This window comes from Mesoplodon mirus (assembly GCF_964341445.2).
Source record: "Mesoplodon mirus genome assembly, chromosome: 17".
Lineage (NCBI taxonomy): Eukaryota > Metazoa > Chordata > Mammalia > Artiodactyla > Ziphiidae > Mesoplodon > Mesoplodon mirus.
In genome coordinates, this window is record NC_138993.1 from 23,626,268 (window position 1) to 23,642,881 (window position 16,614).

The window sequence follows — 16,614 nt, forward strand, 5'->3', positions numbered from 1 at the left end:
TTTAATCTGCTCTTGATTGGAATACAGTTTGACTTTTGGGTAACCCTGGATAGGAATCCCAAAGTTCCAATCACCTTTTCTATGCTTTTAAAGTACATTTTCTGAAAAAGAGAATAAAAATGAGACAAACTATTACAAAAGTAGTAAGTTTTTGTTACAGACACTTTAGACATACAGATGAGTAATAAAAAGGAAAAATATTGGTGATTTTTTTTCAGGTTTATTTGTTGATCTTCACACCTTAGTATTTTGGTATGCATCCCTCCAGATATTTTTATCTGTATGTGTATCAAAATCCCTGCAATAAAATCCTTACAGATACTTGTCTAATGATTGGATGAGGACAAATACCTTGAATTAGAACTGGTAGTTTTAAGGGAATCCACATTTATAGGGGTTTTACTATATGTAGTTAAATGACTTTCCCAAAAGTTGACATCAGTATTGACTGCCACGAGAAGTATGCTCTATACCCTCCCTCATCCTATTACTATTTTTTAAAAATCTTCGCTTACAGACGTAGAGAATGGACTTGAGGACATGGGGAGGGGGAAGGGTAAGCTGGGACGAAGTGAGAGAGTGGCATGGACTTATATACACTACCAAATGTAAAATAGCTAGTGGGAAGCAGCTGCATAGCACAGGGATATCAGCTAAGTGCTTTGTGACCACCTAGAGGGGTGGGATAGGGAAAGTGGGAGGGAGACGCAAGAGGGAGGAGATACATATACGTATGTTTATGTATAGCTGATTCACTTTGTTATAAAGCAGAAACTAACACACCATTGTTAAGCAATTATACTCCAATAAAGATGTAAAAAAAATTTCCCTTATATGTTGAGTGAAAAATGTCATTTGGAGAGCTTAATCCCTCTTTTATTTTTCCTTAGGTCTACTGGTCATTTTTTATCTTCTTTTGTGTGCGTGCATGCGTGCGTGTGTGTGTGTGTGTGTGTGTGTGTGTGTGTGTAGTTGATTTGTAAAAGATTTCTCTGTTGAGATATTACCTTGTAAATATTCTAATTTTTATAAATCTTTTAATTTAGTATTTAATTTAGTATTGGGTTTTAAATATTTGTGTATGGGGATGTATCAATCTTTTTCCTTTGTGGTTTCTTCTTGGTGTTATGTTGATAGATTTTAAAATGTGCAGCAAGGCAGCAACCCACCCAATGAGAAAATGAAGGACTTCTCCTGGGTGTAGTTATGGGTGATACAGGGCAGAAGATCTTACTCCATTCATAGCATAGACCTGAGCTCACAGGTTTGTTTTATGTATGTTTACACTGGAGAAATATTTCCTGTGGTCCCTAAACACTGTTTAGGTTGAAAAAAAATTAGATTCCTTCCATAGATTGATTTTGTTAAACATTATAAGAATTCTCTAAGCTGATTTTTAACTTGAAGATTTGTCTTTTAGAAAGTATCTTTAGGAAATTACATTGTAGTTATAGTAAATGTAGAAATATTTCCCTCCAAAATAAAGCACTTGGCATTTATAAAAATGAAAACTGCAAGTTAAAATTCAAAGTTTTGATAACTCTAGCTAAAAATTTGTAATTGATTTTAGGAAACATAAATCATAGAGACAGTGCCTGCAGGCTGAATTTTAACTTCCAGAATATGAAACAGATGGGCTGCGAATAGCTGGACCTTCTGCTATGAAAGGGCGTGTTTGGAGCTGTGGCTGCCAGAAGAGGAAACAGACATTGTGTTAGAACTATTAATAGGTAGAAGAAAATAGTAAGAAGGCTGTGGGCTTTTTGTTTTTAATTCTATGAGCCAATGTACATGGTAGGTAGCTCTGGGCCAATGTCCATGAAATAAGATTGGAGTGATGAATAATATATGAGGAAGAAAAAATATGCCTTTCAAGTTACTGTAAGGGTTACAGAGAATTAGTACACGTTAGGAATTTCAGGTAGAGGCTCTGTGTTGCACCCCTTTTCTTTTTGAATAGTCCATTGTTTAACAGTGGCATTTAAAAAGGATCATAGAGGATTCTTTTTTTCTCACAGAATCATATGCTCAAACCTGAGGGTTTTTAAAGCCTATAAAGGCAAATGGCAGAAAATTGTTACTACACTTATTACATGTTATTGTGCCATCTGCTGGGGCAGACGATACAGGGAGACCTGCGCTGTAACACTCACGTCCCCTGGTGAGCTGATTATTATAATCCCTCTGCCCTACCACTCAGAGCTTCATACCCATGCCCCAGCCTCCCTTACTTCCCCGAAGAGCACTGCTACAGTTGACCTGGAGGAATTGTTCACTCAGTCATCAGAGGGTAGACCTCTCATGCTCCACAAAATGTGACGTGGACGATGAACTGGTTAGAAATTTTACGTTTTATATTTTAGAAACCAGAATTGTGCCAAAATGGAGCAGAAAGTGTGCTTTAGTAATGAGAGCGGAAACAGATGAGAGAGAAGTATTTGAACTTGGACATTGTGAATTAGGAAAAATCAGAAATCAAAATTTAAAATCAATATAGTCTTTTTTTAAATATTTTTTTCGACGTGGACCAGTTTTAAAGTCTTCATTGAATTTGTTATAATACTGCTTCTGTTTTATGTTTTGGTTCTTTGGCCGCGAGGCATGTGGGATCTTAGCTCCCTGACCAGGGATTGAACCTGCAATCCTTGCACTGGAAGGCGAAGTCTTAAACACTGGACCCCCAGGGAAGTCCCTTTAGTCTGTTCTGAATATGGCACCATGGAGACACAAAGATAAATGGTACCGTTCCTGTCCTGAGGGAATGGAGTGGTCAGGATAGACAAGGTTATACGACTTCAGTAAATCCCCATATCTCAGTGGATTGGTAGTATTTGTTTTTGATTATGTTACACTTCAAGTATAGGTGAGCAAGAGGCTCTGCTCACCTTTGTCCCTCAAGGGCCCAAGCTGATAAAGCCTCCATTTCCGTGTGCTTCCCCTACAGCAAGGGGAAGAGATAGCAGCAGTATCTTGTATTGGGTAATTAAATGCTTTCCCAGGAAATGGTGCACGCTATTATTGTTCATATTTTATTGGCCAGAACAAATCACATGGCTATCCCCAACTTTAAAGGGAGTGGGAAATACAATTCTACAATGTTCCCAGAAGGAAGAAGAGAACAGGAACATTTGTAAATAGTTCTAGTGACTACCCCCAAAAATGCACTGTAAGGTTGAAGAAGAAACACCCATGAAAACTTAAGACATACATATAGATGCAAAACAACAGTAGAAACCCAGTCCAGTTAAAAATTTATTAAGGGGCTACTATATGCCAGGTACTGTGCTAGGCATGAAGACTACAAAAATGTCCAAACCAGCCATGAAAAAACTCTGAGTTAGGGACACAGACACACACAGAGAACTTAGGAAAAAAATGAGATAGGAACTATGTAAAGCAATGAGGCAGGAAGTGTAAGACATGACGGAAGTCGGAGGGCTTTGTGTACCATATCAAGTAGCTTGGGCTTTTGAAGGGCTATGAGCAGAGAATGGACCTGATGAGATTTTTGTTTTAAATAAATCATGAGAGATCTCATGGAAGGCAGATTTCAGGGAGGCAAGACCAGAGGCAGACCAACTAGTTAGAGGTGACTGCTTCAGTCCAAATGACCCATGATGAGACTCCTAAGCTAGAGCACTGAGTAGAGATGGGGAGAACAGAACAGGCATGTGGAATTCTTAGGATATAAAAAACCAGGACTTTGTTAGTGACTGAATATAGATGGAGAGTGACAAATGAGAGATGAGTTTCATATTTCTAGCCTGGGTCTCTAGTTAAGGGGAGAGAGACCAAGATGGCAGAGTAAGAGGACATGGAGCTCACCTCCCACCCATGAACATTTCTAGCCTGGGTGAATGTGTTGATGGTGATGTGACCACAAAGACAAAATCTGTGGTATTTCAGAGGACAGGGAGCCCTGATGTGATCAATGAAGAGTTTTAAAGACTATAGATTTAAACCTGGTGAGCTCAGGGACTTTGTCTTGTTCAGTGCTGTATTCCCAGTGCCTTGAATGGTGCCTAGCACATAATAGGGATTCAGTGAATATGTGGTAAGTGAATAGGTTTGATGGAGGAGTTAAGATTTTCAAAGGTTTAAGAGAAATAAGTATGATGGTTGGCGGAGGATTGGGTGTGGGGACATTTAGGGCAAGTAAACCACAGCAAGGCAGTGGGTGTGGTTAAGTGTGTGGGAGGGGAGGACAGGAGGGAGAGGGGGAGAAGGAGAAGTGGGGGAAGGGAGGCAAGAGAGAGAGAAAAAGAGAGAGAGGGGAAAGCTATGTTAGGGGACTAATACAGTTGTTGCTCAGTGTGAAAGGAAGTGGGAAGATCAGAATTAGGAGAGGAGAGACACTCTGAAAGAGCATCTCTTGATGCTTTGGGATTTCTCATAGCTAACTGACCAACCCCAGGTGTGGCAGCCAAGGTTGGAAAGATTCTTGGGACGAGGCTACCAGACTAAGCTAGTCAGTTCAGCCCCTGCCACTGGCAGCTGCTGGCACAAACCAGTGCTGGCTTTGCCTATTTGTAATTCAAAAAGGATGCTGGTGATGCCTGTCCCTTAATGCCTACAGATCATTAGCAACGCCATGAGCCATAGCATCTGGGAAAAAGAAAGGAGAACCACTCAGGAGACGTGAGAGTCTAGCATTGTCAGCCACTAATGTTGAAACCCTGGACTACTCTCTTACCTCCATGTCTACTCCACAGGATAGTTTTTAGACAACCTGGATGGGCTAAGTGCTCTTAAAAGGTAAAGAAGTGTACAAGGTAAGGGAATGGCAAATGCTAAATTAGCATTAAATAGAAAGAGGCCCTCTCAACCCTTGCTCTTCAATATTACAATTGTTTGCTCTTGGGCTTCCCTGGTGGCGCAGTGGTTGAGAGTCCGCCTGCCGATGCAGGGGATAGGGGTTCGTGCCCCGGTCCGGGAAGATCCCACATGCCGCGGAGCGGCTAAGGCCGCCGAGCCTGCGCGTCCGGAGCCTGTGCTCCGCAACGGGAGAGGCCACAGCAGTGAGAGGCCCGCGTACCGCAAAAATAAATAAATAAATAAAAGTGTTCTCTCTTCTTCCTCCCTACTTTATCACCATCCTACAGAACACCTCTGACTACAGGACTCAGCCGTCTTTTTCCCCCTCTCATCCATGCAAAACTTACTGCCAAGGCTTATCAGTTCGACTTCCACAATATCTCTAGCAGTTGTCCCCCTTCTTTCAATTTGCTGCCATCCACTAGACTTGGTCCCTCGGTATGTTTTAAAGAGACCACTGTCAGAAAGAACTACCTGGTCCTCCTGCCTCCCGCACCTCACTTCCACGGTATTATGGAAGCGGTGAGAACCTTGTAAGGAAGCGACCGTGGCATTTTAGGATCTCTGCTAGCCCAGCAGAGGCTTTAAGTGCGCGGACGCCTCCGGTTCTGAATGGATTACAGTGCAGGGCTCCGAGCAACGTGCGCATTTGTTGACTCACCTAACTCCCCTAAGCAGGGAGACCTTTTGACAGTCAGTCTCCCCCCCGCCCCGCCCCCTGGCACGCAGTGAGGACGACCGCGACGAGGCGGCACCCAGCCCCACGAGGGGGACGGCCGTGCCTCCCTTACCGTCTCAACCTCCCAGGAGAGCTGCTCACCGGAAGCACCGCCGGAGTGGGGATCCGAGGGACTCACAGGGAACAGGAGACGACGCCACCGCTCGGTCTCCGGCACCTGAACGCCGACCTGGAGCGCTCCACGAGCACCGCCAAGGGTCAGGCGGGACGCACGCCGGCACCGAGGGACGCACCCCGTCGCCGCGCCCCAGCCAAACCCCACCTTGGCGAGTGCTTCTCGCGAGACGCGCTGAGGCGGCGAAGCGAGAGTGGGAGAGGACGCCGGCCCGCCCAGGCTCTGAGGCTGGGGTCGGGAGACTGGGAGTCAAGCCGGGCACCGCACCCCTGCCTTCCGACACCACCGACCGGCGTGGAGGAGAGGCGAGAGGCCCCGGGCAGAACGAGAAGGGCGGCCCAGTTCGCCATGAACGTCCGTCCATCGTCTGGCGCGGCCTAGGCCCGGCCCCGGTGAGCGGGACGTCACCACATCCATCGATCGACCTCAAAGTAAACTTTTAAAACTACTTTTTTTTTTCATAGTGAAAAGTAAATATTAAAAAGGAATCAGAATAGTTATCCACCCCCTTTAATGAGTTTCTTAAAACACACGTATCTCAAATACCATGCTACTTTATTTTTCTGAAGAATGTGTTTTTCTTTCCCCCATGTGGTCTTGCTGTGTTAAATTTTTAGAGAAAATTACCTGAAATTTTCTTTGAAGTTGCATTTTGTGGCTAAGAAATTTGAAACGAACCCTCAATGGACCACTGTAGACCATATTATGTTGGAGAATATACTCTCTCTAGTCTACTTCATAGGATCAGAACAAATTCTAAGTGGATGATAGTCTCAATTCTAATGTATTTTCAAGGGTAGTTTTTGCCTCCATTCAGAATACCTTTCTTCAGAAAGTATTTTTTGCAAGGCAAAGCTTGTCAAATAAGTTCTATTTTGTCAAGTTTATATTTTACAAAATTTAGTTCTTAATTTTCCCCTAGTCTGGTACAGGAAAGATAGGAGCTGTCTTTAAAAAAAAAAAAAAAAAAAAAATTTTTTTCTACAATGTGAGATATTCCAAAGTGCAGTTATAGAATTTCAGAATTAAATCTTGCACATCATTTGAGCTGTCACCATTTTTTTTTATTTTTGGAAACTTAAAAATATTTATTAATTCATTTATAATAACAAGAATCAACCTATTACGTGTCAGCATAAATCACGTTCTTAACAGAAAATATCTATATTTTCCAAAACAAGAGAAAATATGTGAAAAGAGTGGCATTGTTTTACATTAAGTTCTTTTTACATAAATTTACATCACATTTTTTTTTTCATTCAAACAGAAAGTCACAAAAATTACAATCATCCTCATCAGTTCACTCAGTACCATGTAATTAATTTTTTTTTCATCTTGATCTTTTCTTAACACTTTTTTTTCTTTTTGCGGTGCACGGGCCTCTCATTGTTATGGCCTCTCCTGTTGCGGAGCACAGGCTCCAGACGCGCAGGCTCAGCAGCCATAGCTCACGGGCCCAGCTGCTCTGTGGCATGTGGGATCTTCCCGGACCGGGGCATGAACCCGTGTCCCCTGCATCAGCAGGCGGACTCTCAACCACTGCGCCACCAGGGAAGCCCTGTTAACACTTTTATGAATTCATCAGTTTTCCATTAGAGTTGTGAAAATGCTTATTCATTCAGTTCAGCCGTACCAGAAACCTGTACTTGTCACAGTCTTTTCCATTAATTCCTTGAAGATGAAACCCTTTTATAGGAACATTTTTGCAAAAGCATCAGAATACACCTAGAACTGTCTGTAAATGACAAAAGACTTAAAAATGACCACAGTTAAATATTTGATGGAAAGTTCATAATAATGCAATTGACAAGGAAATTTAGTTATTTCTGAGATACACATTTTAAAGTAATAACTAGAATTATGGCTTATAACATTATACCAGAACATATAAGATTCTTAGGAATGTCATATAATGCCTGAAACATTTATATTAACATATTTCCATACAAATAACCCAAAGAAAGTTTAGTATTAGGTTTTTTTAAAATTTTTGAATTATATTTTATTTATTTTTTTATACAGCAGGTTCTTATTAGTCATCCATTTTATACACATCAGTGTATACATGTCAATCCCAATCACCCAATTCATCACCGCCCCATTCCCACCCCCCCCGTGGCCTTCCCCCGCTTGGTGTCCATACGTTTGTTCTCTACATCTGGGTCTCAACTTCTGCCCTGCAAACTGGTTCATCTGTACCATTTTTCTAGGTTCCACATACATGCTTTAATATACGATATTTGTTTTTCTCTCTCTGACTTACTTCACTCCGTATGACAGTCTCTAGATCCATCCACGTCTCAACAAATGACTCAATTTCGTTCCTTTTTATGACTGAGTAATATTCCATTGTATATATATGTACCACAACTTCTTTATCCATTTGTCTGTCGATGGGCATTTAGGTTGCTTCCATGACCTGGCTATTGTAAATAGTTCTGCAATGAATATTGGCGTGCATGTGTCTTTTTGAATTATGGTTTTCTCTGGGTATATGCCCAGTAGTGGGATAGCTGGATCATATGGTAATTCTATTTTTAGTTTTTTAAGGAACCTCCATACTGTTCACCATAGTGGATGTATCAATTTATATTCCCACCAGCAGTGCAAGAGGATTCCCTTTTCTCCACACCCTCTCCAGCATTTGTTGTTTGTAGATTTTCTGATAATGCCCATTCTAACTGGTGTGAGGTGATACCTCAGTGTAGTTTTGATTTGCATTTCTCTAATAATTAGTGATGTTGGGCAGCTTTTCATGTGCTTCTTGGCCATCTGTATGTCTTCTTTGGAGAAATGTCTATTTAGGTCTTCTGCCCATTCTTGTATTGGGTTGTTTTTGTTTTGTTTTGTTTTTTTTAGATGCTGGGGGTAGGAGTTTTTTAATTAATTTATTTTTGCTGTGTTGGGTCTTCGTTTCTGTGCGAGGACTCTTGTGGTGCATGGGCCTCTCACTATCAGGGCCTCTCTTGTTGCGGAGCACAGGCTCCAGACGTGCAGGCTCAGCAGTTGTGGCTTACGGGCCTAGTAGCTCCGCGGCATGTGGGATCCTCCCAGACCAGGGCTCGAACCCGTGTCCCCTGCATTAGCAGGCAGACTGTCAACCACTGCACCACCAGGGAAGCCCTGTTTGTTTTTTTAATATTGAGCTGCATTAACTGTTTATATATATTGGAGATTAATCCTTTGTCTGTTGATTAATTTGCAAATATTTTCTCTCTATCTGAGGGTTGTCTTTTCGTGTTGTTTATGGTTTCCTTTGCTGTGAAAAAGCTTTTAAGTTTCATTAGGTCCCATTTGTTTATTTTTGTTTTTATTTCCGTTACTCTAGGAGGTGGATCAAAAAAGATCCTTCTGTGATTTATGTCAAAGAGTGTTCTTCCTATGTTTTCCTCTAAGGGTTTTATAGTGTCCGGTCTTACATTTAGGTCTCAAATCCATTTTGAGTTTATTTTTGTGTATGGTGTTAGGGAGTGTTCTAATTTCATTCTTTTACATGTAGCTGTCAAGTTTTCCCAGCACCACTTATTGAAGAGACTGTCTTTTCTCCATTGTATATCCTTGCCTTCTTTGTCATAGATTAGTTGACCATAGGTGCGTGGATTTATCTCTGGGCTTTCTGTCTTGTTCCATTGATCTATGTTTCTGTTTTTGTGCCAGTACCATACTGTCTTGATTACTGCAGCTTTGTAGTATAGTCTGAAGTCAGGGAGCCTGATTCCTCCAGCTCTGTTTTTTTCCCTCAAGACTACTTTGGCTATTCAGGGTCTTTTGTGTCTCCATACAGATTTTAAGATTTTTTGTTCTAGTTACGTAAAAAATGCCATTGGTAATTTGATAGGGATTGCATTGAATCTGTAGATTGCTTTGGGTAGTGTAGTCATTTTCACAATATTGATTCTTCCAATCCAAGCACATGGTACATCTCTCCATCTGCTGGTATCATATTTAATTTCTTTCATCAGTGCCTTATAGTTTTCTGCATACAGGTCTTTTGTCTCCCTAGGTAGGTTTATTCCTAGGTATTTTATTCTTTTTGTTGCAGTGGTAAATGGGAGTGTTTCCTTAATTTCTCTTTCAGATTTTTCATCATTAGTGTATAGGAATGCCAGAGATTTCTGTGCATTAATTTTGTATCCTGCAACTTTATCAGATTCATTGATTAGCTCTAGTAGTTTTCTGGTGGCATCTTTAGGATTCTCTATGTATAGTATCATGTCATCTGCAAACAGTGACAGTTTTACTTCTTCTCTTCCAATTTGTATTCCTTTTTATTTCTTTTTCTTCTCTGATTGCTGTGGCTAGGACTTCCAAAACTATGTTGAATAGAAGTGGTGAGAGTGGACATCCTTGTCTTTTTCCTGATCTTAGAGGAAATGCTTTCACTTTTTCACCATTGAGAATGATGTTTGCTGTGGGCTTGTTGTATATGGCCTTTATTATATTGAGGTTGGTTTCCTCTATGTCCACTTTCTGGAGAGTTTTTATCATAAATGGGTGTTGAATTTTGTCAGAAGCTTTTTCTGCATCTATTGGGATGATCATATGGTTTTTATTCTTCAGTTTGTTAATGTGGTGTATCACATTGATTGATTTGCATATATTGAAGAATCCTTGAATCCCTTGGTTAAATCCCACTTGATCATGGTGTATGATCCTTTTAATGTGTTTTTGGATTCTGTTTGGTAGTATTTTCTTGAGGATTTTTGCATCTACATTCATCAGTGATAGTGGTCTGTAATTTTCTTTTTTTGTACTATCTTGGTCTGGTTTTGGTATCAGGGTGATGGTAGCCTCATAGAGTGAGTTTGGGAGTGTTCCTTCCTCTGCAATTTTTTTGGAAGAGTTTGAGAAGGATGACTGTTAACTCTTCTCTAAATGTTTGATAGAATTCACCTGTGAAGCCATCTAGTCCAGGACTTTTGTTTGTTGTAAGATTTTTAATCAAAGTTTCAATTTCGTTACTTGTGATTGGTCTGTTCATATTTTCTATTTCTTTCTGGTTCAGTCTTGGAAGGTTATACCTTTCTTAGAATTTGTTCATTTTTTCCAGGTTGTCCATTTTATTGGCATAGAGTTTCTTGTAGTAGTCTCTTAGGATGCTTTGTATTTCTGTGGTGTCTGTTGTAACTTTTCCTTTTTCATTTCTAATTTTATTGTTTTGAATCCTCTCCCTCCTTTTCTTGATGAGTCTGGATATTGGTTTATCAATTTTGTTTATGTTCTCAAAGAACCAGCTTTTAGTTTTATTGATCTTTGCTATTGTTTTCTTTGTTTCTATTTCATTTATTTCTGCTCTGATCTTTATGATTTCTTTCCTTCTGCTAACTTTGGGTTTTGTTTGTTCTTCTTTCTCTAGTTCCTTTAGGTGTAAGGTTAGATTGTTTTATTTGAGATTTTTCTTTGTTTCTTGAGGTAGGCTTGTATAGGTATATACTTCCCTCTTAGAACTGCTTTTGCTGCATCCCATAGGTTTTCGATTGTCGTGTTTTCATTGTCATTTGTCTCTAATTATTTTTTGATTTCCTCTTTGATTTCTTCAGTGATCTCTTAGTTATTTAGTAACGTATTGTTTAGCCTCCATGTGTTTGTGTTTTTTACGTTTTTTTCCCTGTAATTCATTTCTTTTTTTTTTTTTTTTTTTTTTTTTGCGGTATGCGGGCCTCTCACTGCTGTGGCCTCTCCCGTTGCGGAGCACAGGCTCCGGACGCGCAGGCTCAGCGGCCATGGCTCACGGGCCCAGCCGCTCCGCGGCATATGGGATCCTCCCGGACCGGGGCACGAACCCGTATCCCCTGCATCGGCAGGCGGACTCTCAACCACTGCGCCACCAGGGAGGCCCCTTGTAATTCATTTCTAATCTCATAGTGTTGTGGTCATAAAAGGTGCTTCATATGATTTCAGTTTTCTTAAATTAACTGAGGCTTGATTTGTGGCCCAAGATGTGATCTATCCTAGAGAGTGTTACGTGTGCACTTGAGAAGAAAGTGTAATCTGCTCTTTTTGGATGGAATGTCCTATAAATATCAATTAAATCTGTCTGGTCTATTGTGTCATTTAAAGCTTCTGTTTCCTTATTTATTTTCATTTTATATGAGCTGTCCATTGGTGTAAGGTGTTAACGTCCCCCACTATTATTGTGTTACTGTCGATTTCCTGTTTTATAGCTTTTAGCAGGTACCTTATGTATTGAGGTGCTCCTATGTTGGGTGCATATATATTTATAATTGGTATATCTTCTTCTTGGATTGATACCTTGATCATTATGTAGTGTCCTTCCTTGTCTCATGTATTTTAAAGTGTATTTTATCTGATATGAGTATTGCTTTCTTTTGATTTCCATTTGCATGGAATATCTTTCTTCATCCCCTCACTTTCAGTCTGTATGTGTCCCTAGGTCTGACGTGGTCTCTTGTAGACAGAATATATGTGGGTTTTGTTTTTGTATCCATTCAGCAAGACTGTGTCTTTTGGTTGGAGCATTTAATCCAATCACGTTTAAGGTAATTATCAATATGTATGTTCCTGTGACCATTTTCTTAATCGTTTGGGGTTTGTTTTTGTAGGTCCTTTTCTTCTCTTGTGTTTCCCACTTAGAGAAGCTCGTTTAGCATTTGTTGTAGAGCTGGTTTGGTAGTGCTGAATTCTCTTATCTTTTGCTTGTCTGTAAAGCTTTTGATTTCTCCATCGAATCTGAATGAGATCTTGCCGGTTTGGTAGTGCTGAATTCTCTTATCTTTTGCTTGTCTGTAAAGCTTTTGATTTCTCCATCGAATCTGAATGAGATCTTGCTGATAGAGTAATCTTGGTTGTAGGTTCTTCCCTTTCATCACTTTAAGTATATCATGCCACTCCCTTCTGGCTTGTAGAGTTTCTGCTGAGAAATCAGCTGTTAACCTTATGGGAGTTCCCTTGTATGTTATTTGTCATTTTTCCCTTGCTGCTTTCAAAAATTTTTCTTTGTCTTTAATTTTTGCCAGTTCGATTACTATGTGTCTCGGCATGCTTCTCCTTGGGTTTATCCTGTATGGGACTCTGTGCTTCCTGGACTTGGGTGGCTATTTCCTTTCCCATGTTAGGGAAGTTTTTGACTATAATCTCTTCAAATATTTTCACTGGTCCTTTCTCTCTCTCTTCTCCTTCTGAGACCCCTATAATGCAAATGTTGTTGTGTTTAATGTTGTCCCAGAGGTCTCTTAGGCTGTCTTCATTTCTTTTCATTCTTTTTTCTTTATTCTGTTCCACAGCAGTGAATTCCACCATTCTGTCTTCCAGGTCACTTATCCGTTCTTCTGCCTCAGTTATTCTGCTATTGATTCCTTCTAGTGTAGTTTTCATTTCAGTTATTGTATTGTTCATCTCTGTTTGTTTGTTCTTTAATTCTTCTAGATCTTTGTTAAACATTTCTTGCATCTTCTCGATCTTGCCTCCATTCTTTATCTGAGATCCTGGATCATCTTCAGTATCATTATTCTTAATTCTTTTTCTGGAAGGTTGCCTATCTCCACTTCATGTAGTTGTTTTTCTGGGGTTTTATCTTGTTCCTTCATCTGGTACATAGCTCTCTGCCTTTTCATTTTGTCTGTCTTTCTGTGAATGTGGTTTTTGTTCCACAGGCTCCTGGATTGTCATTCTTCTTGCTTCTGCTGTCTGCCCTCTGGTGGATAAGGCTATCTAAAAGGCTTGTGTAAGTTTCCTGATGGGAGGGACTGGTGGTGGGTAGAGCTGACTGTTGCTCTGGTGGGCAGAGCTCAGTAAAACTTTAATCCAGTTGACTGTTGATCGGTGGGGCTGGGTTCCCTCCCTATTGTTTGTTTGGCCTGAGGCAACCCAACACTGGAGCCTACCTGGGCTCTTTGGTGGGGCTAATGGCGGACTCTGGGAGGGCTCACACCAAGGAGTACTTCCCAGAACTTCTGCTGCCAGTGTCCTTGTCCCCACGGTGAGCCACAGCCACCCCCTGCCTCTGCAGGAGACCCTCCAACACTAGCAGATAGGTCTGGTTCAGTCTCCCCTGGGGTCACTGCTCCTTCCCCTGGGTCCCGATGCGCACACTACTTTGTGTGTGCCCTCTAAGTGTGTAGTCTCTATTTTCCCCAGTCCTGTCGAAGTGCTGCAATGAAATCCCACTAGGCTTCAAAGTCTGATTCTCTAGGAATTCCTCCTCTCGTTGTCGGACCCCCAGCTTGGGAAGCCTGGCATGGGGCTCAGAACCTTCACTCCAGTGGGTGGACTTCTGTGTTATAAGTGTTCTCCAGTCTGTGAGTCACCCACCCAGCAGTTATGGGATTTGGTATTCCTGTGATTACACCCCTCCTACCGTCTCATTGTGGCTTCTCCTTTGTCTTTTGATGTGGGGTATTTTTTTGGTGAGTTCCAGTGTCTTCCTGTCATTGATTGTCCAGCAGCTAGTTGTGATTCTGGTGTTCTCACAAGAGGGAGTGAGAGCACGTCCTTCTACTCCACCATCTTGGTTCCTCTACTGAGCTGTCACCATTTAATTTGTTCAGTTCCTTTCTTTATGGGGACAAATTTTAGTGTCTTGCTGTTTTTAAATACCTCTTACCAATAATCCCCATTTTCTGAATGTCTGGAAAACTGGAGCTTTTTGGTCTTTCATTCATTGAAAATGTGGATAAGAAATTTTCCAAAACTATTTTGGAAAAATATAGCACAAATTTAGAAGGCTCATTTATAAAGAGTTCAATACCATTATAGGGCACTTAGATTCATTTACAAATTATTTCTTCAAAGGCTCAAATATCTCTAATCCTACTTATGGCAGCCAGCAAGGAGAAAGACATGTACTGCTTTGTATTCAAAATCAGGTTTTTAAACAAAAAATGTGTAGTTCATTTATTCTAACTATGTATATGTTATGATATTTATAAACTTTTATAGCTACTGCTACTATTTGACAACTTGAGTGCAAAGATAAATTATGTTGCAGCACACCCAATGCCAAGCACATTTCTACTCCATAAATTTCTTTAGAAAGAACATAGTTTTACCATGGCACTGTGCTCCATCAAAATTTGTATTTATATTGTTATGCAAGGATAACTTTAGTTTGAAATTTTTAAACACTGAATTTACAGTAGCACTTATTCATTTAACTGAGTTTATAATGGCGTGTCGCTCTAGGAATGTCAAATGTTTTACTTTCAACAGGATGAAATTCTAAATACTTTACTTTAGTACCATGACATTTAAAAAATTGAATCATTATTGAAAAGTAATCGTTTTCTAATATGCCGTGTCTGATTACACTGATGTAAAAGTGGCATCATTTAATTGTTTGAAATGTTTTTCTGCATTGGAGCCAGTGCATTAACAGCTACACTTTTTGTATGTGCACAAGAAAAATGGAATAAAGTTAATGTTATAAGTTAGTTAATATTTAGAATAAAATGAATTTAGAGGAACAGTTATTTGATCTAAATGCAAAGTCTTGCTTTGCCGCACGCTTTCCAAAATTGTATGTGTTAGGTCATTGTCTTCAGGCACAATCTTTGGAAGCTGATGTTGATGCTTCAGCATTTTTGTGTCTTCTGAATTTTGTGGAATCAGTGGTATTTTATGGTCCCCATGGTAGGTGGTCAGTGTTGATAAACATTTTGAAATTTATAGGTTTGTCATCAGCTTTCTCGTGAATGGAGTATTTGTTGATTAAACAGTCCCTTTCATTTTTTTGAGCCCATTAATGTGAAAATATTTGTTGCCAATTTTAAAAGTGTTACCAAATAAATACAGAATAGTTGTAGATTTATGCAGCATACCACTGTAGCAAGAGCAGTTATATTACTTTCTATTTTCTATGGGAAAATAGTCTTTATTTTCCATAAATATTTCACATACACCTGGACTTGTTTTCCACTGACTGCATGAATGGTGGCCTGCTGATAGCAAGCATCTCTCAAATTAAGACAGCGGTCTCCCCACAACTGGCTAGTATCCCAAGGGGCCAGCGGAGGCAGCAACACCAAATCTTCTTTCTCCCTTTCCCAGATGGGAAGGAGCTGTTCCTAGCTGCTAGTTTCCTAACATACTTTCTTTGTTAAGTGAACACCCCATAAGCTGTCCTGAAAAGAGAGGTGTTGTGTTGCAGATTGAATTATCCAGAAGCAGCTGCTGATAGGAAGTTTGGGGTTCAAGATGTTTATTTGGGAACAACACCCACGAAAGGAAGAGGGAAAAGCAAGACTGGGCAGAGGGAGCTGTCCAACTTCAATGCAGGCTTGACGAAGCCTTGGCTAACCTGACTGGGAGTTCTGGAATGAGTGTGGCCCATCAGAGGTGTCCCATATAGGGCCCAAGTGGCTGGATCTTTATACGCACACCTCACCTGGTCACCAAGTATGGGCTGTCCTGGAAGGGGCATGACATTTGGTGGGGCCACTCTCTGCAGCTGAGGCACACCCTGAAGAAGCTGACAGCTAGAGGCTCTCTTGCTCACTGCACTGCCCACAGCTAGGCAGCACATCCTTCTTTGAAGAGCCATCTGGGCATCACTTTGTCCATCACGTGTTGTGGCTGAATAAGACTGGGAAAAGTGAGATAGGTTATCTCAGCACCCTTGGATTTAACCAGAGTGAGAACACACTATCTGTGTCTCATATACTACTAGACAAGTCCGTGGTAGGAAGTAAAACCACCAAATGGTGATTGCCAGAGGCTGTGGCCTGCTGAGATGGACACTGGGGTGCAGGAGTTTGTTAGGGAGTGCTCTTGGGACCATAGGCTCAGAAAAGGCAGGAGGATTGGGCAGAAGGAGAAGCTGACTTATGAGGCACCCTCAACATGGGCCAACCCCATAGGGAGCTCTGAAGTTGGGTGAGGGGGCTGGACATTTATACTTTCACATAAACCAGTCATTGGCCGTGGGTACCCTGGGAAGGGGGTGTGGCCTCATGGCGCTTTCTGCCAGAAGCCCCTCCTGGCAGTTAGG

At 40.9% G+C, this 16,614-nt stretch overlaps 1 protein-coding gene across 1 annotated transcript in view; it reads left to right on the top strand.

Moving 5' to 3' along the window:
• Window positions 1–2,212: 2,212 nt before the first annotated feature.
• The window catches only part of LOC309792628 (uncharacterized protein), a gene marked incomplete at its 5' end in the record, with an annotated part of 112,236 nt that continues 97,834 nt past the window's right edge, over window positions 2,213–16,614 (top strand). Inside the window, 3 exons of the mRNA XM_082602357.1 lie at window positions 2,213–2,335; window positions 4,397–4,529; window positions 5,494–6,100. Of these exons, the coding sequence (XP_082458483.1) occupies window positions 2,213–2,335; window positions 4,397–4,529; window positions 5,494–6,050 (813 nt within the window). The 3' untranslated portion in view covers window positions 6,051–6,100. The remainder of the gene's footprint in view (window positions 2,336–4,396; window positions 4,530–5,493; window positions 6,101–16,614) is intronic.